Here is a 26,569-nt window from a genome sequence, read left to right as displayed (position 1 = left end):
TGGAGTCGGATATATTGATACTTCTGAGTCTTGCACTCTCTAAAAATACTCCAGCACTTGTACATTCAACGACCGTTATTATGTCCATTATTTACGTTGTGGTGGGAAGTCATCCTTGCCTGGTTTATTTAAGTTCACTATTAGTCGACAGAATGGGAATAGACACTATGTATAGACAGCACCACCAGCAGTACTATTTTCTAAGTTCACGGACTCCTGCCCGGTCAATGCTCAATCCGACGCAGTCCGAGGCCGTTTAATTTCCCGATTCACTTGAACTAAAAATACTCAGGCGAGAACGTCACGTGCATGTAACAGTGTGAATATTAATGGCGCCCGATATGCCCGATAGCTTAAATTTGTACATACTGGCGAATATGTGGGGTCTCGGCCACAAGTTCAACCAGTACTCCAGAAGGCGGTGCGGTCACACAGTCCATATATCACTAACCATTAGTGCAGCGTTCTCAGACTGAATTGGCGAAGACAAACCTCGAAGATGAGCAACAACAAGTCTCCTCTCATTCACACCACTGCCGCAGGACACGACTATGGTTCGACACGACCCATTGCCAGCACATCCCAAGATGGTGAAGCAATCAACGGACAGCGCAATGTCCCAGGTTTTGTCGCCAATAACGCCGGGATGCTATACATTATAGCTTCTCAGTTTTTCTTCGCATCCATGAATCTGTCAGTGAAGATGTTAAACAGCCTGGAGCCTCCGGTGCACGCGTTTGAAGTTAGTTCAGTTTCTTTATCTTCATTCCCCGATTGGAATGAATCTCAATAAAACAGGTTATTGTAGTCAGGATGGTGCGTCAAAGAGCTTTTATGAGCTGCACTCGTTGAATATTGATTCGTCCCCAGGGCATCACGTTGATATGCTGTGTGACATATATGTACGTTGGTTACTTTCCAGACAATAATACCCTGCGATTGACGACATGAAGGATTGTCACGGGAGTCCCAAATCCGATCATTGGTCCCAGAGGTGTTCGGACATTATTAGTATTCCGTGGGATCAGCGGGTGAGCATTGATCTTCTTGTATGACCTCAATTTTGGTGATCGTTTGATCACTCAGGTTTATCGGATTATGTGGACTGTATCTGTCGCTTCAGTATCTATCTATTGCAGATGCGACAGTCTTGACTTTCTTGACACCTATCACAACGGCGGTCACTGGGTCCCTCCTCCTTAGGGAGGGCTACTCTGTCATTCAAGCGGTCGCGGGAGGTGAGAGTTATGCTCTGACTTCTCTCTTGTCTATGGATACTCAAAGGTGTTACTAGTTTTCAGTTTGCTTGGTGTCATCCTTATCGCTCGCCCCCCATTTCTATTCAACCACATACTAGCCACTAATCTTGACGGGCCGGGAACAACACCGGCGCAAAGACTGTGGGCTGTTGGGTGAGCATCGTCATTTGTACACTATTTCACCATTTCACCATTCGATGTTCGGTAGGATAGCTATGATCGGTGTTGTTGGAGCCACTGGGGCATGTACGCATTGTGATCGACCTTCTCACGGTAATGGCAACTTCAATAATTTTCACAGATACCTCGATTCGCGCAATTGGGAAGCGAGCTCATCCGATGCATGTAATGACATTCTTTTCTTTGTGGTGCACCATCATGGCATCTTTGGGGTTTGCAAATACATCCCTGCACATTTACGTGTCGCATTAATAATTTGCTATGTAACAGGATGGTCATCTTCGATATTCCTGTTGTATATCCTAGATCATGGAGATGGTCACTTCTTTTGCTTATGGTTGGTGTCTTTGGCTTCCTAGCACAGGTTAGTTCCTCGTGACCCTCCATTTACCCACCGGTGATTCACTACCTTTCCAGATTCTCTTGACGTTGGGGTTGCAGCGAGAAACAGTATCGCGCGGTTCCACTGGAGTGTATATTCAGATGCTTTTTTCCGTAGTGCTTGATCGCCTAATCTTCGGAGTTGTACCGTCTTTACTGTCGGTTCTCGGCGCCATGATCATTGTGTCTTCTGCTCTCTGTGTTGTCGTGCGTGATCATCGTCTTCTGTCACATGACTCCTTTACTTATCTCACTGCTAGTTGACAAAGCCAGTACCCACCCACGTCAGCACCACTGACAGTACAGCGTAACATAATGGACGTAATATATTAAATTCCTGTCCCTTCTCAGGCGGCACTCTTGAACTTTTGCAGGTTTATATAAAGCCTGTAATTGCCTCCCAGTATGAAAGCTTGTAGCACTCTGTTATGTCTTCTATTTTGCTCCGTCTGCTCATTTGCCTTCGGACAAAAGTCTGAACACCATCCTCACGTTCACAGCTGAGATTGACGGCATCACCTACTAGTGCTCACATCCCTCTATCCTAATACTGTTCTTTCTGCCCCCATCATGTGGCATGCATCGTAACTTGTATCCTTTTTCTTTATCGCGCGGTAAGTTATTGATGCTGCCATCGTTTTGACATGTTCTGCTTGTCTCGTCGTAAGTGGCCACATAGTGTTCTCGTTTTCTGTCACACAACTTACACCACTACCATTACCAAAGCGGGAACCTACCAGATGCAGCATCAGTGACAATCTGCAAGGAGATATAATCTCGTTATTACTAGAGGCAACATCGACTCTACAGTCTAGTCAGCACTTGAGAATAGGCTAGGATCCCTGTTACTTCGCTGGTAAGTGAGTGGTAAATTTCGGTTAGCTCTGAGAGGTTCTAATATTAACATACTACAGGTTGTTCTCCCACCATCGCATAATAATGTTCTCATTGGTCACGTTGAGCAGTGAGAACTTTCTCGATTGTCAGCTGGTTTTTATTATTGTACCGTCCACTAAACCTGTGTAGTTCTCAGTCAGCTTATGATGTATATAGGGATTGGAGCATGCTCGAGATGAGATTGGCAACCATCTTGAACCCACGCGTCGCTCCAGTCCCAGGCTGGTACGTTCAATTCCGCTCATTATATCCAGTCGAACGTCACTGTAATGAGCACGATCAATGGCTACATCGCCCTATCCCAGAGCCCGACAGAGGAACAAACTTTCTCAGATGATATCGATCTCACATCTTCTCCACCAAGACGACGACGTTGGATTTTTGGTCCTCAGTCTAGATGGTTTGAGAGTTTGCATTTACGATGGCGAGGGATGATATCACGCGTAATCGCCTTCGTCGAAACGAACCTGGGGATGCTGTTGATCATAGTGGCGCAATTCTTCTTCGTATGCATGAACCTTGGCGTCAAGCAGCTGAACAGTCTTGATGTGCCCATGCACACCCTTGAGGTATGTTCGCATGTATATATCCTACATACTGGGCTCATGATTCTATAGCTCATCGCAGTTCGTATGGTTGGTGTTTCGGTATTTCCTGGTGGATACAGATATTGATTAGGCTGTCCGCCTGAATCTCATCAGGGCATCACCTTGGCATGTTGTGTATTATACATGTACGTTGTTCAAGTAAAAGGCTATGTCCATCCTCAGATTCATATATGTTTGGACAGGGTTGCAATGAAGATTCCAGATCCTATCCTTGGTCCCAAAGGCGTTAGGCTGTTGCTGGTGAACAGAGGCTTGTGCGGGTGAGTTTTGATTTGGAGAATGTATAACGCAGTCGCTAAACTTCCCTCAAGTTTCTTCGGTCTGTTCGGGATGTACTATTCCCTGCAGTACCTTTCATTAGCAGATGCGACGGTGTTGAGTTTTCTTGCGCCACTCTCAGCAGCGATAGGTGGATACATCATCTTAAAGGAGCCCTATTCGAAGCGTGAAGCATTTGCAGCCAGTTCGTGCAATCATCCTATCTTAGTGTCTTTCCGACACTTATTCACGCTTATTGACATTCATTCCTCTAGTCGTGAGCTTGCTTGGTGTCATTCTAATTGCTCGACCGCCTTTTTTGTTCGGTAATACTAACAGCGTAAACTCAGACAGTGGTGCGGCTTCTAGTCTAGTTACCGCGATAGATAGGATACGAGCTGTCTGGTAAGTTGCCACTCTTTTTGAATGTTTTCTTTGCCTCAACCTTCTCCACAGCGTCGCTGTTTTTGGAATTGTCTTAGGAACTGGTGCCTGTACGTCGTTGTTGCCTGTGAGAGCTGTTTCAAGATAACTGTGTTGCAGTATTGTCAATGCGTGCGATAGGCAAACGCGCTCATCCGATGCATCTCATGATGTTTTTCTCTACATGGTGCACAATCGTCGCCTCTGCTGCGTGAGCTCCATTACCTTGTCTTTGTCTCGCCCTCTGATAGGTGTGAAGAATGTACTTCATGAAGATCCCAATTGTTTACCCTCACAACTGGAAATGGGCTGCTATGCTCATTTTCATTGGACTTTCGGGTTTTTTCGCGCAGGCAGGTTGTTGTCACTGTCCTTGACTTTGCCTGCTTAAAGTCATTTAAAGACTTTGACTACGATCGGCTATCAACATGAGACTGCAGCACGCGGCTCGATGGGTCAATATGTACAGCTCTTATTTGCTGGAGTCCTGGAATACGTGATCTTCGGCACAGTTCCTTCGGCGCTATCGCTTATCGGAGCTGCTATCATCATGACATCAGCTATATACGTTATTGTGCGTTTTCATTTTTTGCGATCTTTGTTTTGTGGATTTCAAATACTTCTGTTAGATTTCAAAGAAGGGTTCACCGAAGGAGCCTGAGGCGATTGGCCTCAGAGAGCCGGACTCTGCCCTTGAGGAAGGTCTGTTGTATACTGAATCTCCAAACACGATGATTGAACTTGCTGAGACGGGCTCGAACAAGAGGATAGGACATGAAGAAGACTTGGAGGAAAAGCCGCCATCTACGTGAAGTTTATGTTTTTAAGACCTCCTATGATTACAACCACATATGCCCTTGTTGGCGCCTGAAGATGATGTATTTAAATGACCTTGAATACTACGGATGTCTATGTTTATGTCCTGTGTTAAAGTGCTCACTAGATGGCTCGATATTAGAAGAATGAACAATCAAAGCGATGCGAAGGCGTTTCGGGCAAAGCGTATACCTTTTTGGGTGATCGCCCCTCTCAGGCATCACGTGATTTTACAGATATCCAGCGACTTTGTTGATTGATTCCCTTTGTGTCGCCTTACCAGTATTTATGCCGATGCTTTTAAATCCAAGGTCTTCTATCCCAGTTCGAATTCCGAAGGTTGCAAACCCCCAGTACGCCCTGTAAATTCCCACCGTGCACAGACCCTCGAAGTCCTAGAACAAAGGTATATCTGACCTAGGCTACTATCTGTCGACCTTCAAGTTGCCTTTCAACGACCGTCACCTCATCGTTGGCTTGTCATAGGTTGCAATACATATATATATATATGCATGGAGCCTGAAACAGATTACTATCAGATTGGGGGCTTCCGAGCTCATTCTGAAGAATGGTGAGAGTACCTCGCGTTGAACTTCTAATCACATCCACCCAACGGTTCTCCAGGTTCCAGATGTACGATGACAAACCAACAATAGATGCTATTATGAATTACGAAGGTCGCGAACTCAGGCCTGGAGGTCCTGGCGCGCCTATCGAGTTGGTCTTAGGTACTAGCATATTCTGAAGTTTACCCGTCGCACGTCGACTTACATTGCACACGACAGGAATTCTGCACAATGGTGCTTCATACGTCCTCATGACATCTCATCAAATGTGGGCATTCGTCCGGAAGCACCGCTTGCGACCTCCCAGAAGACCGTGGAAAGTGGACAAATTCGCCTCGCTATCCCCGATTTATTTCGCTACAAAGAATGACCTTCAGGACAAGCTCAAGACCTACAAGGTGAAATCCCAAAAGAACAAAAAGGAGAAGGAGGACAACAGCCCTGCCAACCGAGGTTTCATTCAACTTGGGGACAGGGGCGCTCCTGGTAATCCCCGGGCAGACTTTGAAAACCAGAGGTTCGATGGAGATTGACACATATTTGATTGGTGACTGACCGCTTTAAAGAGTCTTGTATCGGTTGTTTATGCAAAGCGCCACTGCAGGAGCCCTTGGACTAATCAATCCACTCTGGGTTGACGCAGTCAGAGTGATCTCAATAGTCGTAAACACGTGGCACAAGGATAGACGTCGTGAACGTTATGACAGTCCCTTTATCATCGATGTCGGATGGACAGATGTGATGATGCCGGAGCACGTGAAATCTGGACGAGTAACGGAAACTGTACACATAAAGATGAAAGGACTCGCACTGAAAAACGAGGAACAGAATGCGGTACCACTTGTTTACCTACATTCATATGTGTTATCTGACGATTTTCTCAGCCCTTTGAGCATGGAACCACCAACCAGGAGGGCACGGTGGATATTCTTTACTCGGAGATGCGAAGACTCTTCACACATGACGCCACCAATGTTCCCCTTGTAGTGCTGGTCCACGATGAGGAGATGGTGCGCGGAGTGCTTACACGTTCCGGAATTGATGTTGGGTCATTTACCCCTGTCGCTGCGCTGTTCCAGCGTGGTCAACCTCAGGTAGCACGTCTCTTCGCATCACCAGGGATTAATCTGAATTACACATGCAGAAACTATTACACCGAAGGTCCTCCAGATCACCTTCCCCGCGACGCTTGAACACTGGCCCGTCTCATTCCTCACGTGACTATGAACGACGCTGGAAACACGAACCCCGCGATGATGTCAAACCCTTTTCTGTGAAACAAGAAGGCCGATCGTCATCATCCGTACACATCAAAGAAGATGGCAAGAAACCGGGATCCTCGCAACAAAATGGTACTATTCCCCTCCCAGCTGGATGTATCGTGAACGTGCAGAACATGGTCCGGACTTTGATGCGGGTTGCTCAAACTGGCCCTAGCGTGCAGGCGACGGCGCAGCGCATGAACATATCAGCAAACCCACGTCTCCCTTGTGCAGGCAATGAATGCCAGTAGGTGTCCAACTCGCATGACCACCTTCCAACAGATTTCACTCATGCACAATCTAGCTTGCTCTTGAACATGTGGATTTCAATGATGGAGGGACGCCCAATCGACGAGCAATGGATGGACCGCTTAGCGCACCCGATCCAGCCCCCTTCGCCAACTATAGATCCAGTGCAGCTCGGTACAGACGAGGACATCGACCCGAATGACTATATACCTCCATCGATGAGAAATGCCGGCGGACCGGCTGCCCAAGAAGACGACTGGTCCGATGATGATTGGTAGAAGTGATATTGGACAACCCCACTAAGTCCATCGTTGTTCTCGCTTGCGTGGTTAGCTAACTTTGCCATCACGAGCCATTGAGCGTCTGACAATATGAAATGGACAACGGACCATGATGTATACCACACCTGTTGTGACAATACGTTGCAGAAGCGTCATCGTTGATTACAATGCGTTTGTGTAGAAATATTCGAATTGGAGGTTTCACTACTCAGCTTCAAATATATTCAATGTTGTTGTATCCAGATATTGCTAAGTACTTGAGTACAATCTCAAGCTACATCGTACTCTCGGTTCTAGGGAGCAGCCCTCGGGCAAAAATTTAGAGTAGACGATACGAGAAATTTAATAATGAGTGACTGAGACTTGACTGCTGATGTGAGTCGGAACAAGAGGTGTTGCGCCACATTGCTTACTCACGCGTAGACTCAATTCTTACGGCTGAGGCAGTTTTCACACAAGGCATCAATACATTAGTCTATCACTAAATCACAGTCTCGATTGAGGACACAGCATCGTCATGATGACAAACTACATACATGTTTTCAACGAGGTGGAGAGAGAAGGGACGCTAGTCAAATTAAACGAAGGATAGTCGAAATATAACGGTAAATGTCAAATAAATCGCGTACAACATATATCAAAACCGGCCCGCATGGGGGACAGGTCAGCATGCAAAGCCTTCCATCAAGAACTTTCAAATTCAGCCTTGTCCTTGAAGGATGTGCGCGACAGCGGAGAGAAGTTATTCACTCCCATTTTCACGTCATAATCCCCTTTACCGCCCAACAGCGCTATATTGTCAGAGGTATTGCCGACGCCAAAGTCTTCTTCCGCGACTATGGCGCCCGTTCGTTTATCAAGACGGAAGGTAAGACCGGCGAGGTTGCTTTTCATGCGCGATACGTCGTCATAAGGCAGAAGGAGATCACCGAAGCCAGAACGCGATGTGAGGGCTACGATGGTTGCGATCGAGCCGGGTGGACTGGTCAACCAAAGATTTCTACGAGAGCGCTTGTGCAGGACGTGAACGACGAGGGATGCAATTCCGATGCAAATGAATAATATGGAAAGTAGGTGTGCTGGTAGACTTCTGAGAAGGCGGGGATTGTCAGAAGTAGGATGATGATTATGGTAGAACCAATGCTTACTCAACGAACAACCTTGGGAGATCTGATGTCAGCTGGGCAGGGATAGTCTCATTGTTTGGCAGGAAATAGATGCTTTGTGCGGCAATGGAAAGATATTGTGTCTGAATGTGACAAAAAGAGTCATTCGGTCACTTGGGTTTTTCGGATGGAATAGTTCTCCTTACATAGATCTTCTTTGTGGTATTGACGAATCCATAAGGATCATCGAATACGGATTGTGGACCGTTCGGTTGCTGCGAAGCGAAGCGATATATAGCTCCTGGAACACCCGAGTTGATGGCGAGAGACCTGGCGATAAGGTACGTGTTGTTGCTCGCATCAAACATGAGCCTGAAAACATTCGTTAAAACAGTTGGCGACAAAATAAGCAATATACTCACCCATTGAAAGCTTCGCCGTTCAAAGGATTACCTGTAACGTTATTAGTGTTCTCAAAGGGCTCCACGATTATACAGGCTCCCATAGATCCATCATTGAGATTCATTGTAGTCGCGACTACGAAAATGGCGATAGTCGGTTGACAGAAAACAGCAGTCCCTAGTGCGTCTCCGTTATCAGACAAATGATAATACCAGAATAAGACGGGCTGAAAGTTTTGATCCTGATACGAGGGTGCGCACGTCGATGCTGCTGTCACAGAGAATTGGTCGGGACCATCGTTAGGGTCAAGACTGAGAGTAGCGTTACAGCTAGGCGAAAAGGTAGCCGATAATACAACATTCGAGTTGGTGAGATTGGTGGTAGTCGTGAAAGAGGTTGGTTTTATGCAGTTGACGTGCGTTTGAATAGCAGTGGTGTTTACGGCTAGAGTTCCATTCAAAATGGAACCTGCAGGGGCCTGCAGAGCACATATTTGAGTGATTTTATGCAATCTTAAAGAAGCAGACAGCATACCGCGAATGGAGCAGCAGACCATCCGCCATGAACGAATGACGGATCTTGAAGGTTATTGTACACTAGGAAGTTTGGCCTAATTCAGTCTAGCGCATGTTGTTGAAGCAAGTGTTCCTACCTGCAGCATCTACATACTATTCAATACGTCAGCAAAGTATCGCAATTGATCTAAAAAATCTTACCCCTGCAGAAGCTAGAAATGAAGTGAGTTGATTGATGGTAGGCGACAGCCCGACGTTGCGCATGCTTGTTGCGGTGGCAGCTTTACATTAACATGTTCAGTCTAAGTGGGCGGCAAGAGCGAACTAGCTGAATGGCATTACCTGCTGCGTAGGGTACCTGTCGTACCTGAAATAGGGATCCAGCAAGCGGCTGCATGAAGACGGCAGAAAGGGCGGTGAGTGTTGATATATTTATTAACCAGTGCCGGTGCTTGAGGGAATGGTATAAAGTGGTCAAGCGACTAGGTAATAAATTTTCTTAGATCGTCAGCACGGTTAGGAGTGACTGGTTCTCACTTGAGCGCGATCTATTGTGGGATGGACACGCACGTTAAGATTCCTTCATTCATAACTTATTAGATGCTTACATAGTCTAGTAAAATGCTGCGTGCTGCAGGCGCGTTGCCCTCGGATAGTGTGACATACGGCTAAGGAAGGCCTCTGAAATAAGCGTGGAAAGCAAATGATATAGACGGTCGCGCTAACCTGGTACCATCTGAGCATCCAGTCTGCTACAGCCCAGAAATACGCGAGTGGGACTACCAATAAAGTCGGAACAAACGACTGTTGCGAGCTGATGAATAAAGATGTATTGGTGATGATATAATGGGCGTTACCGTTAGGAATTGAGTTGATACGAAGGTGATCACATTCTTTTCAGGTACTGAAAAGCCTGGTGAAGTGTTATCGGCGCACTGTAAGGAAGTAATAGGCGCGCGTACCATTGCTTCCATCTGATATGTGCAGAGCTATTTCAAGCGCAATACCCAAACAAATCATGAGTAGAGCAATGCTCCCAACGATGTAGATGTTCAAAACAATAGGCTCCTAGATTCCATTCATGTCTATCAAAGAGCATTCATTTATAACAAAGGAGTGTGGTACTGACATAGCGCTTGGGCCGGTGTACTTCTGTACCGGGTGTCGGGATGTTATGAACCGAGTCTCGGAAACGTTGTGAACGTGGAGAAATGGTGTCTGACGTTGGCGTTGCGGAGCCACTCATGTCTGGAGGAAAGCAGGATGAGGAAGCGGCGTCACTGTCTGTCTGTCAATATATGTACTAGTATATGTACTTATGCCGGCATAGCCTTCACGTCGTTACTGACCTGCCTAAAAGCACAGCTTCCTCAAGTGTGCAATTGGAATTTGACAGTGGGCGGGAAAGTATCTAGCAACGAGTACTGGATTTCGACTTTTAAGCGCTAAGCTCCAATTTGAAGGGGTCAGTGAAGTAAATCATGATTCGTGGCTGTGAACGGAAGAGATTGCATTCCGAGTCCTTACTATTCCGTTGGTGCCGCTCCCGAAAAGGAACTCAAACATCTCATTGGACTGCCATTCCAGCTCTGGCGCAGACAATTGATGACAAGTTCGCTGGCCTCGATGCAAGCTCGTGGTGTCAAGCAACTTGTCTGCTTTACAGAGTCACAAAGGTTCGGTGATTGATAGGAAAAGTGATCGAGCATCCTGAATTTCTTTTACGCATGGGGAAGGAAGAGTGGCCTCATGGAGTGTTTCCGGCGACACGTTTCTGCACGATAGACCGGGTGACAGGTGTTAGGATCAGTGGCTCAGATACGCCCAGCATGCATCATGACTGGGCATCTTGAAATTCGCGGTGGCTCAAGCTTGTCTCAAAAGATATACATATACATAATTATGCCACCTCTTAAGTACAACGCCTGCAAGCAGGTTGTTGGTAAGATCGCATCATAGCATGTAGTACACGCTGCACGCTAAAGGCACTATATCGTACGCGATAACACTGAAATACGTCATTAAATTCGTCTGTCGATAATTCAACGATGGGCTACAGCCTGTCCAACGTACCATTCACTGCTCCTCACTTGGCTCAACAAGCTGATTACAGAAGCGCACTGAAGCGCACTGGAGCGTATCGAATAAGTCCTGATTCAGTCATGACAAGGCAAAATTGGTGGTCGAACGTGGTGTTATCGAGGAGCCACATTCCGCCCGCCACCGAAATTTGTCGCCGCTTGAAAAATAAGCGTGCAACCCTTGACCCGACTTTCCAAGGCCTCGTTTTTGACTGCACCACTCATTTGTGTCCATCCTTTCAACGACTCTTTTGCCCTAATCCCTAATGTACGTGTCTATATACTTTCTGTATCGTTCAGGTCATTGGGTTCGCGTCTGTTCCTGCTTGGGCGCGTCTGTCGCGATCTTCGCGTTTTCTGAATCAACCAATCTCGTGTTTATTCATCACTAACTTGTCACGTTTCAGCATGCGTGAAATCGTCCACATCCAGACCGGCCAGGTGTGTTTCACTGTTCCTAATTTCATCATGATCTATTCGTGTTAACATGTCTTTGATATCAGTGCGGTAACCAAATTGGTACGACTACAAGACTCGCGCGATTGTCCAATATTCTCATCGCATCGTGATTTGATATGCAGGTGCTAAGTTCTGGGAGGTGGTTTCTGATGAGCACGGTATTGAGCGGGATGGTCTCTACAAGGGAACCAATGATATGCAGCTCGAGCGTATCTCGGTTTACTACAACGAAATCGGGTCAAACAAATATGTTCCTCGTGCAGTCTTGGTTGATCTTGAACCAGGAACCATGGACTCTGTCCGCTCGGGGCCTCTAGGTAGTCTCTTCCGTCCCGACAACTTCATCTTTGGACAGAGTGGTGCTGGTAACAACTGGGCCAAAGGACGTAAGTTTTCTGCCATGTCGCGCCAACCAGTCGTGATTTTAACTTCTTCCTCTCGATAACACAGATTATACGGAGGGTGCGGAGTTGGTCGACTCTGTTCTTGACGTTGTTCGCAAGGAGGCTGAGGGCACTGATTGCCTACAGGGTATGTTTTTTGTTTTGTTTTTTTACTACCACTTTCCGTTAACACGAGTGCAGGTTTCCAGCTCACTCACTCACTCGGTGGTGGAACTGGTGCTGGTATGGGAACGCTCTTAATGTCCAAGATCAGAGAAGAGTACCCCGATCGGATGATGTGCACGTACTCTGTTGTGCCTAGTCCCGCTGTCTCGGACACGGTTGTTGAAGTTAGTCTCTTTCTCCAGGTTCCACATGTTTCTGAAGCTCACAACTATATAGCCTTATAATGCAACACTCTCTGTTCACCAACTTGTAGAGAATTCAGACGAGACTTTCTGTATCGATAATGAGGCCCTTTACGACATCTGCTTCAGGACGCTCAAGCTCTCCACACCTACTTATGGTGACCTGAACCACCTGGTTTCTTTTGTCATGTCCGGTATCACTACCTGCTTGCGTTTCCCTGGTCAACTCAACTCTGATCTGCGTAAACTTGCTGTGAACATGGGTTCGTCGCTGTCTTCAATATTCCTCGCTTTTGCTTAATATATATATTCATCTGCAGTTCCTTTCCCTCGTCTCCACTTCTTCATGACCGGATTCGCTCCATTAACCGCCCGCGGCAGTCAACAATACCGTGCTGTCACTGTCCCTGAGCTTACTCAACAAATGTTCGATGCAAAGAACATGATGGCTGCATCAGACCCAAGACATGGTCGCTACCTCACTGTATGTATGAGTGTGTCTAGGGGACTTGTGCTGATACTACTTTCGCCCAGGTTGCCGCCGTGTTCCGTGGTAAGGTCTCGATGAAGGAGGTCGAGGAACAGATGCAGAACGTTCAGAACAAGAACTCTGCGTATTTCGTAGAGTGGATTCCTAACAATGTGCTTTCTGCACAGTGTGACATCCCTCCCCGCGGAGTTAAGATGGCGGTTACCTTCTTGGGTAACTCGACAGCTATCCAAGAACTGTTCAAACGTGTCAGTGACCACTTCACTGCTATGTTCAAGCGCAAGGCCTTCTTGCATTGGTACACACAGGAGGGTATGGATGAAATGGAGGTGTGTACATGCAGTCTTTATCTTGCGATTGGCTGATCTGACTGAATGTTATCTTTCAGTTCACCGAGGCCGAGTCAAACATGCAGGACTTGATCGCTGAATACCAACAATACCAAGATGCAACGGTCGAGGAAGAGGCCGAGTACGAGGAGGAGGTTCCAGCTGAGGAGGACTCGTAGATCAAAATCATGGTGACTCACTGTTACGATTCCTACGTCACCTACATTCCCCTTCACGACCAAAACTTAGGTATTCCTCTATTGGTGTTCTCTCGGGCAGATGCCTTGTTTCTTTTGTTAATTTCACTTTATCGCTACCCTAGCCAGCATCGCGTTCATCTCATTTTTCTTTTCTGTCGTGCACCGCCGGAGCAATACATTTCATCGGAAACATACCCTTAGCAGTTGTGATTTGTGAGAGTGCCAAGAGACCCTTGGCTCTCAGGATCAACGTAGGTCAACTGTTCCCACTGTCAGAATCCGCAACGAGCCGAAACCTCAATATTCAATAGCTATGTGGTACCCGAATTGTCCTGACCCCTGACCGCAACCTGATCATGGCCTACTCTTCCGCCCGGACACGCTTTCACTTCCCTCCTGATGAGGCGTCTAATCGATACCTGAGCTTGCAGGCTTGGGCTCACATACTCAAGTTCACCGGTTTTCGTATGCACCAGAATTCTCAGATGCATGTTCCAAATGACGCCAATCGTGACAACATAGCAAACGAAATTAAGAACTGCACAAACGATCTTGTGCTTCCCGGTCTTGCCAGCCTCTGCTCGGTTCACCTCTTTTTTGTGTGTGACAGCCTATCGGATCCTGTCCATATTATCCCTGTGAACAGGCTCAAAGATTCAAAGGTATGATTTCCTACCAATACCCGCTCGATTTTAAGTATTGACAAATCCAGCCTCGGCATGATGTATGGGCTGCCATAGGCTTCGCACGTCTCATCCTCGCCGACGAACTCGATAGTACTAGATTTCTTATTTAAAAATTTAGGCTAGCTTTGAATGATTTGTTCTTAAAGGCTCGGAGCGTCAGAGCGTAGTGCGGAACCTCAACGGCAACAAGCTTGCTAGCTCGTTGATTTTGTGGGGCGCAAATGGGGCTATATTTTATCCTGACACGAGGGTGATCAGAGGAATTACTCATGGTCCTAGTATGTTGGTTAATGGAAAACGTCATCGGCGCTAGAAAAAAGGTGTTGTCCATCTTTACCGCCGCCGGGCTTCTTGCGCAGGCAGATGCCAGCAGAGATAGCGGCGCCAAGAGGATGACCACTTGGTCCAGAGTCCGAACGCCACTGAGGATTATACCCATAAGTAGGGTGCACCACGATGGTGATGTTGGTACTATTTAGCCGCAAGTCATCCGAAGCATCCATGCTGACAAGGAGTTTCAAGATGTGGCACAGCGGGGATGAGCTGCGTGGCGGTTACCGACCGGCTGCAGATGACGGATGAATTAGCTGCAGAAGTGGCTACTTCGTCACGGTCATTAGGTGGAATGTGGATCGAGAGTAGTCGCATCGCTGGTGTTGTGAGTAGAAATTTGTGGGCAAAATCTGAACACAGGGCATCACAGCGTAACCTTCACTGCAACCACCCTTCTACCCATTGTTTCCCTGATGTCGAACACCTCTCCTCGGATACGGGTGGCACCTCGAGTCAGTCTCCGAAGCGCTGCAATCTCTCGGTAGAAGGCAAAGATTTGAGGAAATCTTCGTTACCATAGTCATTAGAAGACGGTGGCCAATTCGTCGACATCATGCACACATGCACACTCCCAGCCAGGCATCAACATCGATGTAGCTGCCCATCTGGAAGCCCGAAATCTGTTGACGACGAGATCATGATCACACGGGGTGTGGACATTTTGGTGTCTTTTAATGATGTTTCTTAGTGATGCTTACCATACATTATCGTCATACAAATAGTCTTGTAGCACTTTGAAATTTTTGCCAGTCGGCAGAAGTAGCGATTCTACCGTTGAATTGAATTGCTCGCAAATAGCCTTAATTCTACTTCCAATGATCAAATATCCGAACTTTGAAAAAAGAACCCACCCTCACGATCGTTGATGACAAGGCGAGTTTACACTCCACCCCATATGTGCCACCAATCTCTACCACGGTTGGAACACGAGAGCTCTGGGATTAAGCGTGCTGGCGGGGCCAGGCTGGCAGGATTGGTCGAATTTGGGTCGCCTGCCATATATGGGTTTCGGATTCAAACTTTTGATGATCGAGCAACATATCGCAATCTTTTTCTTCTCTTCTTCTCTCTTCACCGAAACACCCTTTGAAAGTCTTTGGGTGAAGAGAAAAAAAGAGATCACTTAGTTCTCTCGTCTCCCAATTCCATCACTCATTTCCTGTCTATATCTAGTTCGCTTTTTTACAGGATGCCAGAAGACGGCGTTCGACCCGTTTTCGCTCGCTCTCAGAGCAATCCTGGCTTTCCGGCTCCTCCGGTTACGTTCTCTCCATTGAATGACGATGATGTTATGTGTTCTTCTAACGAGGCCGTCTTGGAACTCAACGATGGCTCTGCTTTCAGAGGTATCAGCTTCGGGGCGGAAGAAAAAAGTGTTGCAGGCGAATGCGTCTTTCAGACCGGTGGGTTTTGTTCCCATCATCTAATGTCATCCTACTGATCTATTGTATTTCAGGCATGGTTGGGTACACAGAATCCTTGACCGATCCTTCATACGAGGGCCAGATCCTCGTTCTCACCTATCCATTAATTGGAAATTATGGCGTGCCCGAACGCCCCAAAAACGACTTTGATCTCCCTTCCGATTTCGAGTCGTCCCGCATCCATATTGCTGCCCTCGTAGTTGGCTCATATACCGAGGACTATAGCCATTTCTTGGCAAATTCTTCGCTTGGAGCATGGTTGAAAGAAAACAAGATTCCTGCCATTTGTGGTGTGGACACACGCGCCCTCACCAAGAAGATACGGGAGAAAGGTTCCATGTTAGCCAGAGTGTTGGCGCGAAAGTCAGATGCCCCTCCCCGGCGCTTGCAGTTTATTATTCCAGAGTCACGCTCGGTCTCACGTTCATCCTCGCCGCCACCTTCGGAAGACTACATCGATATCCCATGGCATGATCCCAACTCTGATAATCTCGTCGCTGCAGTATCATTATCCGCTCCCCGACTTTTTAAACCTACAGGTCAACCCCGTTTTCACCCAAACGGACGTGTCCTTCGCGTTCTCGCTGTGGATGTTGGCATGAAGTATAATCAGATTCGATGCTTCACTGAGCGTGGAGTGGAGCTCAAGGTTGTTCCTTGGGATTATGACTTCATCAACGAAGCCGAGCCATATGACGGATTGTTTATATCAAATGGTCCAGGTGATCCTGTGACAATCATGTCCACCGTCAAGCGAATTGCTCAGGCAATGGAGAAAGGCGACCGCCCAATCTTCGGTATCTGCCTTGGGCATCAATTGCTCGCTCTCGCCGCGGGAGCTACTACCTCAAAAATGAAATACGGCAACCGTGGACATAACATCCCATGTACTCACGCACTGTCCGGAAGGTGCTACATAACGTCTCAAAACCATGGTTTCCAGGTCGACACAAATACCCTCCCTCAGGGATGGAAAGAGCTTTTCCGCAACGCCAATGACGGTAGTAACGAAGGCATCTATTGCGAAGACAAACCATTTTTCTCCGTACAATTCCATCCGGAATCTACTCCTGGCCCTCGTGATACGGAATTTCTTTTTGATGACTTCATCCGGATCATCGTGGATTGTATCAACGCGAACACCCTGGTGCCCATATCGTTTCCGGGCCGGCGTAAGGAAGACAATGATCAGATGTTCCCTCGCGCCAATGTCCAAAAGGTTCTCATTCTTGGCTCCGGTGGATTATCCATCGGGCAGGCAGGCGAGTTCGATTACTCGGGCTCACAGGCCATCAAGGCGCTAAAGGAGGAAGGCATTTACACCATTCTCGTCAACCCTAACATTGCCACCATTGCCACCTCCAAGGGTCTCGCGGACAAGGTATATTTCCTTCCGGTGACACCCGATTTCGTGCGCAAAATCATAAAGTACGAGAAACCGGATGGTATCTACGTGACGTTTGGTGGGCAGACTGCCCTTAATGTCGGCATCAAACTCAAAGATGAGTTTGCGGCTCTCGGAGTACAGGTTCTTGGTACCCCCATCGAGACTATTATCACGACAGAGGATAGGCAAATGTTTGCCCAAGCGATGGAGGACATCGGGGAGCGTTGTGCTCAGTCTGCCACAGCCACCACTCCAGATGAAGCAGCTGCCGCAGCGCGTGAGATCGGCTTCCCGGTCATTATTCGTGCTGCATACGCTCTGGGTGGTTTGGGATCTGGCTTCGCGCAGGATGAAGCCCAGCTTCGCGCTCTGTGTAGCAAGGCATTTGCGACTAGCCCTCAGGTGCTCGTGGAAAAGAGCATGAAAGGTTGGAAAGAGATCGAGTACGAGGTTGTCCGCGATTGTCGCGACAATTGCATCACTGTTTGTAATATGGAGGTAAGCGTCGCTTTTCGCTGAACCGCACATGCATGATCTCATGGTGCCGTGGTAGAATTTTGATCCCCTTGGTATACACACTGGAGACTCCATTGTAGTCGCTCCCTCCCAAACGCTGTCCGATTCTGACTACAACATGCTCCGAACAACTGCGATCAACGTCATTCGCCATCTTGGTGTTGTTGGCGAGTGCAATATTCAGTACGCTCTGAATCCGACCTCGAAGGAGTATTGCATCATTGAGGTTGGTTCAACATCTTGACCGATATGACATACGTTGTACTAACATTTAAATAGGTTAATGCGCGTCTGTCGCGATCGTCAGCGCTGGCTTCAAAAGCTACGGGTTACCCCCTTGCATTTATTGCCGCTAAGCTCGGTCTGGGTGTCCCGTTGAACGAAATCAAGAACTCCGTGACGAAAGTAACTAGCGCTTGCTTTGAGCCAAGCTTAGACTATGTTGTCGTCAAGATACCACGTTGGGACCTCAAGAAATTCAACCGGGTCAGCCGGCTCCTTAGCAGTAGCATGAAGAGTGTCGGTGAAGTCATGAGCATCGGTAGAACTTTCGAAGAGACCATCCAGAAGGCGATACGGGCGATCGACGATCAGTTCCTTGGATTTGCGAAGGTATGTAAGAGAAGCCTCCGTCATTTCAGTGGGATTAAAGTTCCTGTCACAAGAATAACTTTGTGGATGACATTGACGAGGAGTTGGTCAATCCCACTGACAAGCGGATATTCGCCATCTCAAATGCATTCCATCGGGGCTATAGCGTCGACAAGATCTGGCAGATGACCAACATCGACAAATGGTTCCTAACGAAACTTCAACACATTCATCGCATGGAGAAGCGCTTGTCGTGCGTGGACTCCCCTTAATCTTCGAAATTTTCCTAACGAATGTCCAACAGAGAGCAATCCATTGCTTCTGTCAGTAACAGAATCATCCTCCAAGCGAAGCAGCTTGGCTTCTCCGATCGCCTGTTAGCCAGTTGTTTGGGTTCAACGGAGTTAGCTGTCCGAAGGCTTCGCCAAGAAATTGGTATTGCCCCATTCGTCAAGCAAATAGACACTGTCGCAGCCGAGTTCCCCGCAGTGACGAATTACCTCTACACTACGTATAACGCTATAGAACACGACGTCGAGTTTAATGATCGTGGTGTCGTGGTCATTGGCTCGGGTGTCTACCGCATCGGCTCCTCAGTCGAATTCGATTGGTGCGCGGTCAGGGCTATCAGGACGCTTCGTGAACAAGGCCTCCCGACAATCATGGTCAACTACAACCCAGAAACAGTCAGCACTGATTACGACGAAGCTGATCGCCTTTACTTCGAGAATATCAGCTTGGAGAGCATTCTTGATATCTATGACACAGAGCGTGCGCGCGGCGTCATCTTGTCGATGGGTGGCCAGACCCCGAACAATATTGCCCTTCCTCTCTATCGTCAGAACGTGAAAATCTACGGGACTTCTCCCGAGATGATCGACACCGCGGAGAATCGCTTCAAATTCTCTAGGTTGCTCGATGAGATCGGCGTTGACCAGCCTCGTTGGAAGGAGTTGACTAGTTTCCAGGAGGCTCTCGCCTTTTGCGATTCAGTGGGGTACCCTGTCCTCGTCCGTCCTTCCTATGTCCTTTCAGGGGCTGCTATGAATGTCGTTTCAACTGGCGACGACTTGGCCAACTATTTGACACAAGCAACCGCTGTCTCTCGCGAACACCCCGTCGTCATCACGAAGTATATCGAGCAAGCGAAGGAGATAGAGATGGATGCTGTAGCAAAGGATGGTCAGATGGTCATGCATTTTATCTCAGAGCACGTTGAGAATGCTGGTGTACACTCTGGTGACGCCACTCTCATCCACCCACCACAAGATCTTGATCCCGCTACCGTTCGTCAAATTGAGGAAGCCACTGCCAAGATCGGAAACGCTCTCAATGTGACTGGACCCTTCAACATCCAGTTCATAGCTAAGAACAACGAGATCAAGGTGATCGAATGCAATCTACGAGCAGCGCGGTCTTTCCCCTTCGTTTCCAAAGTCACCGGCATTGATGCTATTGAGATGGCCACCAAGGTTATGCTTGGATTGCCAGTAGAGAGCTACCCGGATCCTGGTCTTCCTCCAGACTATGTTGGAGTCAAGGTCCCTCAGTTTAGCTTCAGTCGGCTCTCTGGAGCAGACCCTGTACTTGGTGTGGAAATGGCGTCTACCGGAGAAGTCGCTTGCTTCGGGCGTGATAAGTATGAGGCGTATCTAAAGGCTTTGATCTCCACCGGTATCGTGCCGCCCAAGAAGAACATCTTGTTCTCTATTGGGAGCTATCGGGAGAAATTGGAAATTCTGCCCTCAGTGCAGAAGCTTCACGCTGCCGGATACAACATTTTTGCAACATCCGGTACGGCTGACTTCTTGACCGAACATAACGTTCCTTGTAAAGTGAGTTCGATCAAGCTTTGGAGTGTTCCTAAAGTTCTATCATATCTTGCATAGTACCTGGAAAGCCTTCCGGAAGATAGCAACGACAGACAGAAGTCCGAATATTCGCTCACACAGCACTTGGCCAACAATTTGATCGACATGTACATCAACCTCCCATCAAAAAACAACTATCGTCGCCCCGCAAGCTACGCCAGTAAAGGATACCGCACGCGTCGCATGGCAGTTGATTTTGCAATTCCGCTCATAACGAACGTCAAAAATGCGAAATTGCTTGCAGAGGCACTTGTTCGCAAGCTTCCATTGGATGTATCAAGTATCGATTCCAAATCCTCGTATCTAACGCATGCGTTCCCCGGGCTTGTTAACATTTCCGCGTTCCTACCCCGCCTCACTTCGGCGGGAGCCGATGACTTCGAGCAAGCCACTCGAGCTTCTATCAGTTCAGGCTTCACTACTTCACTCGTTCTACCAGTCGGTCTTGACAGCGCCATCACCGATGTCTCTTTACTAGAGCAGGTTCATGCCACAGCTGCAGGGAGCGCACGCTGTAACTACGCCCTCAGCATTGCTGGGAAAGATAGTAATGTCCAGGCTCTTGGCGAGGAAGTCAGAGCGGACGTGAAGTCGTTGTATATCTCATTCCATGGGAACTTTGCCTCTCCTCAAATTTCCACTGTCGCTGCCTACTTCGCTTCGTGGCCCCAAAATAAGACAATCGTGACTGATGCACGTGGCTCGAACCTTGCATCAGTGCTCCTACTGGCGTCTCTTCATAACCGCAGCGTTCATATCACCGACGTCAGGAACAAAGATGATTTGCTTCTCATCTCGCTCAGCAAGGAAAAACAACTCAAGGTTACTTGTGATGTGTCAGTCTTCGCCTTGTTCTTCACGCGGGAACAATATTCCCAACCCACCTCGTTGCCATCGGGCCAGGATCAGGAGGCACTGTGGAAGAACCTTGATGTCATCGATGCATTCTCAGTTGGAATGCTTCCTCATCAGCTTGCGACAGAACTTCAAGAGTCGGCTTCTGCGTGGTCCGGAGCGGAGGAAACGCTACCCTTGTTGCTTACCGCTGTTACTAGTGGTCGACTCACTCTTGAGGATATTCGTGTGCGCCTGCACGATAATCCGATTCGTATATTCGGTCTTCCTGAACAAACGACAACTCATGTGGAAGTTGTCCTAGGACGGCGGGCTCAGCATCAGAACCACAGCACGTGTTGGTCTCCTTTGCAGAAGAGTTCTGTCACCGGGTCACTGCACAGAGTAGTCGTGCATGGCAAAACCTTATTCCTTGATGGTGAACTCTCTGTTTTACCTCTAGGGAAAGACGTGTCCAGTGCGACGATTGTGCATGCCACTGGTGAACGACACGCAGGCGTGCCACCAGCGAAACCACAGCTTGTTTCTGGGCCCTCTGCTGCTAGGGCGCCTGATGGCTCTGTCCTTCCCCTTCAGACGGCTTTGGCACCGTCTGCCAGCGGTCCTGCCGGTTCAGGCATCAATATACCGCCGGTTGTTGCTCATGGTCGTCATCCGGCATTCCATCGTCGTCATATACTTTCTGTGAAGCAATTCACCCAACGCGATATGTATGACCTCTTCTCCTTGGCTCATGAAATGCAACTTCAGGTCGAGCGCAATGGGACACTAGACATCTTGAAGGGCAAAGTTCTTTGTACCCTTTTCTACGAACCGTCCACCCGTACAAGTACTTCTTTCGATGCGGCCATGAAACGCTGTGGAGGCGAAGTGATTCAAGTCAACGTAGACACTTCATCAGTGAAGAAAGGAGAGACGCTAGCGGATACCGTTCGCACAGTAGGGTCTTATGCCGATGCTATTGTGATTCGGCACCCGGATGTCGGCAGTGCCCAGCTCGCCGCTAAATACTCCCCTGTGCCTGTTTTGAATGCTGGTGATGGCATAGGAGAGCATCCTAGTCAGGTAAGGGCTCAAATTTTGGAGCATTCTGATTTCTAACGGATCATAGGCTCTTCTCGACATTTATACCATTCGATCCGAGCTGGGTACTGTCAACGGCAAAACAATCACCATCATAGGAGATCTCAAGAATGGGCGCACGGTTCATAGCCTGGTCACTCTACTCTGCCACTACTCAGTCCGTCTGAACTTCGTCGCGCCTCCATCGCTTGCGATGCCCGCAAAGGTGGTCGCTATTGCGCGGAAGGCGGGTATATTTTTACAGCAACTGGAAACGCTCGAGGAGGTCTTACCTGATACAGACGTTCTCTACGTGACCAGAGTGCAACGAGAGAGGTTCAAGAGTGAATCGGAGTGGCAAGCGGTCAAAGATTCTTATCGGATTGATCACGCCCTTCTTTCTCGGGCCAAAGAAGACATGATTGTAATGCACCCGTTGCCTAGAGTAAATGGTGAGATCCTCGGTGCTTTTCGTAGTCCTCAAGCTAAGCATCATCTACGTCCATAGAAATCGATCCTGAAGTCGATTTCGACTTCCGACGCGCCGCTTACTTCCGTCAAATGCGTTACGGACTTTTCGTCAGTCATCTTTCCCTTTGACACGCTCATTCTGACATCGCTTTAGGTTCGGATGGCTCTTCTTGCTAGTGTGATGGGCTGAAAATGTATAATCCACAATCTGCGATTAAGGATGAATTCTCGGGATAAATCATGTATTGCTATCCACATGTAGCTGGGCAACTTGTCGTAGACAATTAGAATTTCAATTGATACCTAATGTGGTACCCTTTGACTTTCACTCAGGCACATTTTGAGTCTGCTGCATATGTGCACTAGTGTATTCAAACGTTTCAATAATTATCGAGAGGCTGCTCAACAAGGCTCTCCCCTCCCAACTGCTGCCTCATGCATTATGCATGACTCTCCATACGTTCGCAATGAACATGGTGTCCTTCTCAATGTGGGCGAGTACAGGACGAAATTGCAAGATGGTGGGGTTGAAGTCATCTTAAATTAAACTGCAATTTTTCTTTATTTCCTCCACCTTTCTCTGACAGTTGTTACCAGCAGGCCACCGAAAGATGTACTGCTCAACAGTCGCGACGCTAATGGGTCCCGCATATATCAACTTATCTTGCGGCGTATGCAGTTGCTGCTATGTGCAGCCTACACGAAGGAAAGCTCTCCATGATCCAAAAGGCAAAAGGAAGGCTACTGATAAGCTCGGAGGTCAGTTCACCTGCTAAGAGCTCGAAGATGTCGACGGAGAGCCATGACATCTTTGGCATGGAACTGAAGCTGACTGATGATTAGCCTGACTCGAATACTGTTGTGAAATTTGTAGTGCTGCGTTTGAATTGTGTGTGATGTACATACGTATACTCGATTGTTTGTTGTACTATCGATAGACTGTTTGCTACCAATCCACCGTCATTTGTTGAACTCCGAAGTTGAAGTCGGGGACTGGCGCTTCCCAGCGCTGCTATACGTAGCTAAGCACCTGCCATCTCAACAGTCACCTAGGCCATCACCACTATTCAGTAGCGTTTCCGTAGCACGCTTGATAGTAGCAATCTTGGCTCGCATGACAGCAATTGCTTCTGGAAGTAGACGTTGTGGAGGATAAAATCCTTCAGACTCTATGTTAACTATGCAGGGATATCAGTCGAAACGCATGTGTGTGACAGGAGAAGATACATACATAAGAAATGATCTCGAACTCGAGCAAGTTGAACGCATCCTTCAAACTCTGGATGTCTGTATACTTCTCTGCTCATCGTCTCGTTCCGTGTTTTCTTACTGTCCACGCTGACAGCTTTCGTTCGAGGATCTATTCGAATGACACCCGACGAGAAGCATTTTTGAAATTTTTCTACAAGCTCTGGAGGTACAGGCTTTTCTGGGTTCAAAATCACCAATGGTAGTAGACGATATGACGCCGTCGCTATTACTTGGAGGTTAGACATCCGGCTGCTGCTGTTGCTTCGAAGTGGAAACTCACCAACTGGACAGAATTTTGCGTGATCTTTCCCTACTCCCTTGACAGCATGTAGCTCCATGTCAATTTCTTGCCCAGGTCGTAGTTTCGTCAGCACGATGTTTAAATTCGTAGGTGCGGGGGGATTGTCTGCCATAACGATCTCTTGCTCTCCTTGTGGAATCCATTTAAAATGCGAGGACAGGACTTCATGATTGATATACAGCTTGCTTGAGTCTGTGGTATCTTTTGGCGCGTTCTTCCGACGCTCGCAGGCAACTTGTAATCGAAACACGAGTGTATTGCGGTCAGTAGCCTGATCATTTGCACCTGTCAAAGGCGTTAGCATGAAAGAAACATCCATGGAAAATTTTAAAACTAGCTTTGTTTCATATCCATGAGGGCCGGATCGATGTTCAGAGGCACGAGGCCTATCCGCTGCGCAAGCACTTCATCGACGACAACTGACGTGTTATCCCAAACGTAAACTCTTTCGACGCAGATCGTCGGAACCTAGAGTATGTCAGACATGATCACGCCGCGACTGAAAAACTAATTCAGACTTGCCTCGGCGATCAATATTCTCCTGAAAGCATTTGCGATGGATGCATCCACGCCTACAAGGTCAAATTCAATGGTGCGGTTCGATAATCTTTCTATTTTGACGGTTAGTCCCTATCCTTGCGTGACCATGGATCAATCGAATACAGATCGAGCTTTAGAGCCGAGACGCACCTTCCTGAATCTCTCGAGGTCCCATGAGTGGTCTTCATTTGGGTAGTGTCCAGGAAAGTTAGTGCTGGAAACATGGGAAACACGTTCTGCGTGAACCCCGACGTGTTTTCTGGGGTCATATGTGGTTACTGGCATACTTTTAGTAGATGCAAGAGGTACCCGCTCGGGAAAAAATGTACATAAGGCCACCTTACACCGTTTAACAAGACCCCTCACAGACCCCTCCCCCTCCTGTGGGAACTTCCCACGCCCTAGGGGTATACTAATTTTGGTAATTTTTGCGATACCAACAGCGGACGAGGGATGAATATGTATCGCCAAACATCCTAGGCATTCAGGCCAAATTTTTGTCTGTGATATAACTAAGGGCACGCGACAGTAAAAATATGCATGTACAATGCTAGTTATATCATGCACAAATAGTATAGCCTGGGTTCCTTGATTTTGTGCACTAGAGCTAGATCATGCTAGTATAGCCCTTTTATTATCAAACAAAAAGCTCACTCGCAACCAGGTTCTCTTCAACGTACATGCATGATTCGATCGACTCGCGTCAACAAAATCCGGCTGTCTCTTCAACTTCCGAAAGGATAAAGTGATTCGAGTTTTCGTAATGATTTCTGCCATCACGTGGATTTTCGGAACCTTCTGGCGGAGGCTTTGGGCTTCATAGTAGTACCTGCCTTCCGACATAACTGATGTGAGCTTACTAGTGCCCTCTGCATGCGCAGAAAATTTGATCTGTAATATTTAGGCTGCACTGTTGCCAAACGATCAGGAGCCATTAGGACGGGAGGATCAAATAAGGGAGACAAAGTCAGACGTCAAGTTCCGACTCGAAAGACCACCGCGATAGTGAGCTTTTTCATACGAGGCTCAGGATGCCGCTGCCATGATCGGAGCAACCTGGGTACACATACCGGAGTCACGGTCGCACCACGGTATCGGAGCGAAAGGCTCGTCTTCTAGCGAGGATAGTCACATGTACTCGCGGATCTGAGTTGGGCCGCCGCATCAGCTGCTAGTGATATTTGGTGAAGGGCCACACTGGCAGTATGCGTAGAAAACTTAGTTTCTTGAGTCTAGCCCGACTGGTGGGCGTAAAGCACTCCTGTGTCCGGGTGTTCTCCAGTGCCCGGAAATAATAGACCAAAATAGAACGCCATTGGAGCGCCTAATAGCGGATGCGTTACGAGAATTCGAAACTGGAAAGAATTAGAGTTCGTTAATCAGGTAGTTCCAGCGGAATGTTCAGATTTCAGCTGAGGTACATTGTATTAACCTACCAGGATCTCGACAGAATCAGCAGACACTGGTTACTGACATGGATACAGTGACACACCATGATTTTCTAGACGACCAAAGTCAATGTCACCAGTCAGCTGCTTGTGTGCTTCACGTGAATAGACATAACGCGCATCGTGACAGCGTGATAGGAGACCGTATGATGGATGTCTGCAGATAAGAAGTTCGCGACAAGGCTATAAACATGTGCCGGCCAAGGCGGATGATGCCTTTAACTAATATTGGTTGTTCGACTTGATCAGTGCCGCATTTATGTAAAGTTTGAGTTTGAGGTCTTTTGCCGATTATGAACTTGAATCAGTGGAGCTTTCTT

General features: G+C 47.7%; 7 protein-coding genes across 7 annotated transcripts; 5 read left to right on the top strand and 2 right to left on the bottom strand.

Moving 5' to 3' along the window:
• Positions 1-370: 370 nt before the first annotated feature.
• On the top strand, positions 371-2,384 carry F5147DRAFT_681208 (integral membrane protein DUF6). Its single transcript, XM_041436363.1, has 11 exons — positions 371-742; positions 799-816; positions 871-902; positions 954-1,031; positions 1,087-1,238; positions 1,295-1,412; positions 1,468-1,505; positions 1,561-1,651; positions 1,710-1,803; positions 1,857-2,027; positions 2,081-2,384. The coding sequence occupies exons 1-11, from the start codon at positions 500-502 to the stop codon at positions 2,129-2,131; spliced, it is 1,086 nt and encodes a 361-aa protein (XP_041295881.1). The 5' UTR covers positions 371-499; the 3' UTR covers positions 2,132-2,384.
• A 496-nt stretch (positions 2,385-2,880) lies between these two features.
• F5147DRAFT_751983 (uncharacterized protein) lies at positions 2,881-4,909 on the top strand. The gene is made up of 11 exons (XM_041440205.1): positions 2,881-3,286; positions 3,335-3,352; positions 3,419-3,450; positions 3,508-3,585; positions 3,637-3,788; positions 3,859-3,988; positions 4,040-4,077; positions 4,127-4,217; positions 4,266-4,359; positions 4,410-4,580; positions 4,636-4,909. The coding sequence occupies exons 1-11, from the start codon at positions 2,987-2,989 to the stop codon at positions 4,816-4,818; spliced, it is 1,287 nt and encodes a 428-aa protein (XP_041295880.1). The 5' UTR covers positions 2,881-2,986; the 3' UTR covers positions 4,819-4,909.
• A 187-nt stretch (positions 4,910-5,096) lies between these two features.
• F5147DRAFT_47573 (uncharacterized protein) lies at positions 5,097-6,696 on the top strand. Its single transcript, XM_041429916.1, has 5 exons — positions 5,097-5,393; positions 5,447-5,550; positions 5,608-5,905; positions 5,955-6,222; positions 6,273-6,696. The coding sequence occupies exons 1-5, from the start codon at positions 5,335-5,337 to the stop codon at positions 6,579-6,581; spliced, it is 1,038 nt and encodes a 345-aa protein (XP_041295879.1). The 5' UTR covers positions 5,097-5,334; the 3' UTR covers positions 6,582-6,696.
• A 931-nt stretch (positions 6,697-7,627) lies between these two features.
• Positions 7,628-10,700, bottom strand: F5147DRAFT_681196 (uncharacterized protein). The gene is made up of 15 exons (XM_041436362.1): positions 10,553-10,700; positions 10,333-10,483; positions 10,166-10,271; positions 10,061-10,116; positions 9,930-10,007; positions 9,812-9,871; positions 9,741-9,751; positions 9,546-9,685; positions 9,405-9,484; positions 9,341-9,356; positions 9,223-9,284; positions 8,709-9,166; positions 8,493-8,658; positions 8,329-8,429; positions 7,628-8,270 (listed from the first exon to the last, which is right to left on the bottom strand). Exons 2-15 carry the CDS (start codon positions 10,447-10,449, stop codon positions 7,865-7,867), a joined length of 1,857 nt encoding a protein of 618 aa, XP_041295878.1. The 5' UTR covers positions 10,450-10,483; positions 10,553-10,700; the 3' UTR covers positions 7,628-7,864.
• A 799-nt stretch (positions 10,701-11,499) lies between these two features.
• F5147DRAFT_681194 (beta-tubulin) lies at positions 11,500-13,713 on the top strand. Its single transcript, XM_041436361.1, has 10 exons — positions 11,500-11,552; positions 11,692-11,725; positions 11,788-11,803; positions 11,866-12,129; positions 12,194-12,274; positions 12,328-12,476; positions 12,529-12,757; positions 12,815-12,978; positions 13,029-13,313; positions 13,373-13,713. The coding sequence occupies exons 2-10, from the start codon at positions 11,693-11,695 to the stop codon at positions 13,490-13,492; spliced, it is 1,341 nt and encodes a 446-aa protein (XP_041295877.1). The 5' UTR covers positions 11,500-11,552; position 11,692; the 3' UTR covers positions 13,493-13,713.
• A 1,893-nt stretch (positions 13,714-15,606) lies between these two features.
• Positions 15,607-23,037, top strand: F5147DRAFT_681192 (uncharacterized protein). Its single transcript, XM_041436360.1, has 10 exons — positions 15,607-15,935; positions 15,989-17,841; positions 17,897-18,085; positions 18,139-18,471; positions 18,525-18,703; positions 18,755-20,285; positions 20,340-22,241; positions 22,288-22,690; positions 22,747-22,817; positions 22,864-23,037. Exons 1-10 carry the CDS (start codon positions 15,722-15,724, stop codon positions 22,897-22,899), a joined length of 6,711 nt encoding a protein of 2,236 aa, XP_041295876.1. The 5' UTR covers positions 15,607-15,721; the 3' UTR covers positions 22,900-23,037.
• A 531-nt stretch (positions 23,038-23,568) lies between these two features.
• On the bottom strand, positions 23,569-25,111 carry F5147DRAFT_681188 (DNA-directed RNA polymerase). Its single transcript, XM_041436359.1, has 6 exons — positions 24,952-25,111; positions 24,784-24,891; positions 24,600-24,729; positions 24,241-24,546; positions 23,941-24,183; positions 23,569-23,887 (listed from the first exon to the last, which is right to left on the bottom strand). The coding sequence occupies exons 1-6, from the start codon at positions 25,084-25,086 to the stop codon at positions 23,748-23,750; spliced, it is 1,062 nt and encodes a 353-aa protein (XP_041295875.1). The 5' UTR covers positions 25,087-25,111; the 3' UTR covers positions 23,569-23,747.
• Between the last annotated feature and the right edge of the window lie 1,458 nt (positions 25,112-26,569).

Source organism: Suillus discolor (genome assembly GCF_016758755.1).
Source record: "Suillus discolor strain FC423 chromosome Unknown F5147scaffold_12, whole genome shotgun sequence".
Classification (NCBI taxonomy): domain Eukaryota; kingdom Fungi; phylum Basidiomycota; class Agaricomycetes; order Boletales; family Suillaceae; genus Suillus; species Suillus discolor.
This window is presented reverse-complemented; position numbering and strand designations above follow the sequence as displayed.

What these genes read in the sequence shown, in the direction of transcription:
- F5147DRAFT_681196 (XM_041436362.1), bottom strand. Translation starts at nt 10,449, where the DNA reads ATGAGTGGCTCCGCAACGCCAACGTCAGACACCATTTCTCCACGTTCA. An exon ending in CATATCAGATGGAAGCAATG is followed by an intron (nt 10,117 to 10,165) that starts GTACGCGCGCCT and finishes ACACTTCACCAG; the next exon opens with GCTTTTCAGTACCTGAAAAG. An exon ending in GGATGCTCAGATGGTACCAG is followed by an intron (nt 9,872 to 9,929) that starts GTTAGCGCGACC and finishes GGCCTTCCTTAG; the next exon opens with CCGTATGTCACACTATCCGA.
- F5147DRAFT_681194 (XM_041436361.1), top strand. Translation starts at nt 11,693, where the DNA reads ATGCGTGAAATCGTCCACATCCAGACCGGCCAG. An exon ending in GGGCACTGATTGCCTACAGG is followed by an intron (nt 12,275 to 12,327) that starts GTATGTTTTTTG and finishes ACACGAGTGCAG; the next exon opens with GTTTCCAGCTCACTCACTCA. An exon ending in GACATGGTCGCTACCTCACT is followed by an intron (nt 12,979 to 13,028) that starts GTATGTATGAGT and finishes ACTTTCGCCCAG; the next exon opens with GTTGCCGCCGTGTTCCGTGG.
- F5147DRAFT_681188 (XM_041436359.1), bottom strand. Translation starts at nt 25,086, where the DNA reads ATGCCAGTAACCACATATGACCCCAGAAAACACGTCGGGGTTCACGCA. An exon ending in ACCTCGAGAGATTCAGGAAG is followed by an intron (nt 24,892 to 24,951) that starts GTGCGTCTCGGC and finishes ACGCAAGGATAG; the next exon opens with GGACTAACCGTCAAAATAGA. An exon ending in CCTCATGGATATGAAACAAA is followed by an intron (nt 24,547 to 24,599) that starts GCTAGTTTTAAA and finishes CGCCTTTGACAG; the next exon opens with GTGCAAATGATCAGGCTACT.
- F5147DRAFT_47573 (XM_041429916.1), top strand. Translation starts at nt 5,335, where the DNA reads ATGGAGCCTGAAACAGATTACTATCAGATTGGGGGCTTCCGAGCTCAT. An exon ending in GCCTATCGAGTTGGTCTTAG is followed by an intron (nt 5,551 to 5,607) that starts GTACTAGCATAT and finishes TGCACACGACAG; the next exon opens with GAATTCTGCACAATGGTGCT. An exon ending in AAAACGAGGAACAGAATGCG is followed by an intron (nt 6,223 to 6,272) that starts GTACCACTTGTT and finishes CGATTTTCTCAG; the next exon opens with CCCTTTGAGCATGGAACCAC.
- F5147DRAFT_681192 (XM_041436360.1), top strand. Translation starts at nt 15,722, where the DNA reads ATGCCAGAAGACGGCGTTCGACCCGTTTTCGCTCGCTCTCAGAGCAAT. An exon ending in CGAATGCGTCTTTCAGACCG is followed by an intron (nt 15,936 to 15,988) that starts GTGGGTTTTGTT and finishes ATTGTATTTCAG; the next exon opens with GCATGGTTGGGTACACAGAA. An exon ending in TCACTGTTTGTAATATGGAG is followed by an intron (nt 17,842 to 17,896) that starts GTAAGCGTCGCT and finishes GTGCCGTGGTAG; the next exon opens with AATTTTGATCCCCTTGGTAT.
- F5147DRAFT_751983 (XM_041440205.1), top strand. Translation starts at nt 2,987, where the DNA reads ATGAGCACGATCAATGGCTACATCGCCCTATCCCAGAGCCCGACAGAG. An exon ending in GTGAACAGAGGCTTGTGCGG is followed by an intron (nt 3,586 to 3,636) that starts GTGAGTTTTGAT and finishes ACTTCCCTCAAG; the next exon opens with TTTCTTCGGTCTGTTCGGGA. An exon ending in GATAGGATACGAGCTGTCTG is followed by an intron (nt 3,989 to 4,039) that starts GTAAGTTGCCAC and finishes CCTTCTCCACAG; the next exon opens with CGTCGCTGTTTTTGGAATTG.
- F5147DRAFT_681208 (XM_041436363.1), top strand. Translation starts at nt 500, where the DNA reads ATGAGCAACAACAAGTCTCCTCTCATTCACACCACTGCCGCAGGACAC. An exon ending in CATTCAAGCGGTCGCGGGAG is followed by an intron (nt 1,239 to 1,294) that starts GTGAGAGTTATG and finishes AGGTGTTACTAG; the next exon opens with TTTTCAGTTTGCTTGGTGTC. An exon ending in TCTTTGGCTTCCTAGCACAG is followed by an intron (nt 1,804 to 1,856) that starts GTTAGTTCCTCG and finishes CTACCTTTCCAG; the next exon opens with ATTCTCTTGACGTTGGGGTT.